The sequence below is a fragment of the Marmota marmota genome, unplaced genomic scaffold (assembly GCF_001458135.2).
Source record: "Marmota marmota marmota unplaced genomic scaffold, marMar, whole genome shotgun sequence".
Classification (NCBI taxonomy): Eukaryota; Metazoa; Chordata; class Mammalia; order Rodentia; family Sciuridae; genus Marmota; species Marmota marmota.
Genome location: NW_025999926.1, coordinates 4370492 through 4373241, shown reverse-complemented (window position 1 = coordinate 4373241; position 2750 = coordinate 4370492). Strand labels below are relative to the sequence as shown.

General features: G+C 60.6%; 1 protein-coding gene across 2 annotated transcripts in view; it reads right to left on the bottom strand.

Annotated features, from left to right (window-relative positions):
- Positions 1–2750, bottom strand: part of Cdc14b (cell division cycle 14B) — a 140480-nt gene that overhangs the window by 4045 nt on the left and 133685 nt on the right. For both annotated transcript variants that reach the window (XM_048800321.1, XM_048800327.1), the window contains one exon: positions 866–929. In XM_048800321.1, the coding sequence (XP_048656278.1) occupies positions 917–929 (13 nt within the window). In that variant the 3' untranslated portion in view covers positions 866–916. The remainder of the gene's footprint in view (positions 1–865; positions 930–2750) is intronic.

Below are 2750 nucleotides of genomic sequence, written 5' to 3'. Positions count from 1 at the left end.
CTGGGAGGAGAGGGAGGGGACAATTAGAGCTGAAGGTCCATCGGAGCCCCGTCTCAGGGAGCGGCAGGCGGGGACGGGTCTAAGGCTGGCCACACTCCTGGCCACAGCAGAAGGCTCCAAGGGAGAGAGGGCCCGGGCGGCCACCAGTCAGCTCCCCTCCTGTCCTGCCCCACAATGCCAGGGGACACCGAATGGCTCCTGAGGACACACAGCCACCCAGCCAGCACAGGGGTCCCGTGTGGGCTCCAGCTGGGTGACAGCAGACACCTCCCTCCGGGGTTGAGACACATATGGGCTGCCCCACCCCAGGTGCAGGCTGTGGCAGGACAGGAAGGCAGGTGCTCCAGGGGCCCGGGGACCCTCAGTGTCCTGTGCCCTCTGTAAGTGAAGGGTCTCCTCTGCCCTTCCTCTGCCCACCGGGCTTGGGCTGGACCAGAACGGGGCAGGAAAGTCCCTCCGGCAGGGCCCGAGCACGTCTGCTGTGGCCATCACGGCCCTTGCACCGTGAATTCTCCACTTGAAGCCAACTGGCAGGTCCCAGGTGGGGACAGCGCAGCCCGTGAAGTTGGCTGGGAAGGGGTGGGGGTGTCGCTCTCCACTGGCTGGGGATGTGCGGCACCAGGTAGGCAGGGGTCCACGACTGCCACATTTTCCAGAGTCCCACGCAGGGAACTGTCCTGCGTGGGAAGTGGCCTGTTTCAGAGCCACTCGCCCAGGGTGGGACGGTGTTTTCAACACCATGCCACCTCCCTCTTTCCCACCCCAAACCTCTATTTAAAAAGATGGCATGTGGCCATTCTGAGACTCCGAGGGCCACAGCCAGCACCTTGGTGGCAGGCAGCCTGTCCCTACGGGGCCTCCTCACCTGGGGTTTCCGCCGTGGTCAGAGCACTCGTCACCCAGGAACTCGTCACAGTCATGCAGACTTGCTGGCAAAGAGATGAGGCACAGTTAGGGGGGTGGGGGCGAGGTGGCCGCTGAGCCGCAGGGTAGACCTCCTCCATGTCCACCCGGGCCAGTGTCCCCAGGGAGGGCGCTGGGGGAGGATCTGGGAAGGGTTCACCCGTGAGGACCCGCTTCCTCTAATAAGCTGGTGGAGATACCGAGAGGACGCCAGGGCCCTACCATGCCCGCCTCTTAGGTCACAAAGTGTCCCAAACCAGATCATGAAACAGCTGAGGGTCAGGACAGCGGCCCACCACCCTTCGGCTCTGGGGCCCATGTCCTGCTCTCTCCACATACAGCCTGGCAGAGTGACAATGTCACCCCACTTCAGACAAGAGGAAGCAAGGTCAGGGAGGGGAGTGACAGGGCCCAGCCAAAGGCTACCAAGTGGGCAGAGTGGGGCTTGGCGCTCAGTCTGGGCCACGCCCCATGTTGACCACTGTGTCAAACTGCGCTCTGATGCCCGGCCTGTGACCCAGAAACCTCTCCTGTCACAATTCACCCCAGGAAAGAACCAGCCTGGCCCAGGAAACACGGATACAGGACAGATCCATACAGGGCTATCCCCAGGAAGGCGGGTAGCCACCACATGGCCAAAAGGCAGACAATGCTGTCGTAGGACACTATGGAAAAGGGTGAGAACTCCTTCCAGTGACCCACGAGTGCCCACAGGCGCCTGGGGAGGGGAAGAAGACAGAGCCGAGGCCAGTCGCCCTGGGCAGGCCCTTCCTGTAATCCAAACCGGACACTCACTGGCCAGTTCCACAGGTGAGCAAGGTGAGGCTCAGAGGCAGACTACAGGTCCCCAAGGTGGCAGAATAGGTGGCACACCCAGGACTTGCCATCTCAATAACAGAGCCTCACCAAGGGGCGCGTCCACCTGCTGACAACCCCCGGCCTGGTCTGTGCACAAACCACTCACAAGAGACTTACCTCTGCTGGATGGACGTCCCCCTTCCAGTCAAAATATTTTGTTTCTTTTAAAATAACAGCATTATGGACACACAAGGGAAAAACAGATCCGGAGCCGCCACACCTGCTACAAAATCCATCTTTACCTGACGTCTAGAGACAATTCCCTAAAATTCACGGCAAATTTATTTGAAGCTATGTGCCACACAGTCAGTAGGACAGCCTGTCACCCGACACGCCCCAGGGGACACTGTAGGGGGACAAGCAGATGAGGAGCTCTGCACAGAGGACAGAGCCACTTGCTGCCCCACCCTGGAGAGCAAAGTGCGGGAGTCTGGAGGGGCAGGGAGACAGGTTTGCGTGATTTTCACTTTGAAAATCTGTGTCCCAGTGTGAAGCAAAGCCCAGGTCCTTGGGGAGCAGAACAGGACTCAGGAGTGTCCCACGTTCTGGACACAACCTCTATGAGGTGGGGGCTTTGGGTCTTAGGATCCTGCCCAGCGAGGGACCATGAGGAGGGAAGTGGGGAAATGGCATGGAGGCTGGCATCTCGGGTGACAGGTCAGGCGTAGGGGGCTCGGGACCACTCCTGCCCAGCCCTAGAAGCTCCTATGAGGGGGGCCTCCGCCTGTGACCCACACCCTTAATGTCCTGGTCTCCTGGAAGGGGAGGGTGTGTGCAGTGACTCTGTACGGGAGTCCCCACTTGTCTTACTCCCGTGTCCCCGGAAGTCTAAGTCCCCTCAAGCCCACCCCTCGGCACCTTAAGGTCTGATTGTGTCTGGGGCTAAGGAAACGGAGGCCACTGGGTAGGACCGAGTCCAGCCTGGCGAGGGCTTTTACAGATGAGGACCGAGAGGCACCAGGGACAGGGAGGCAGAGGAGGGCCGTGGG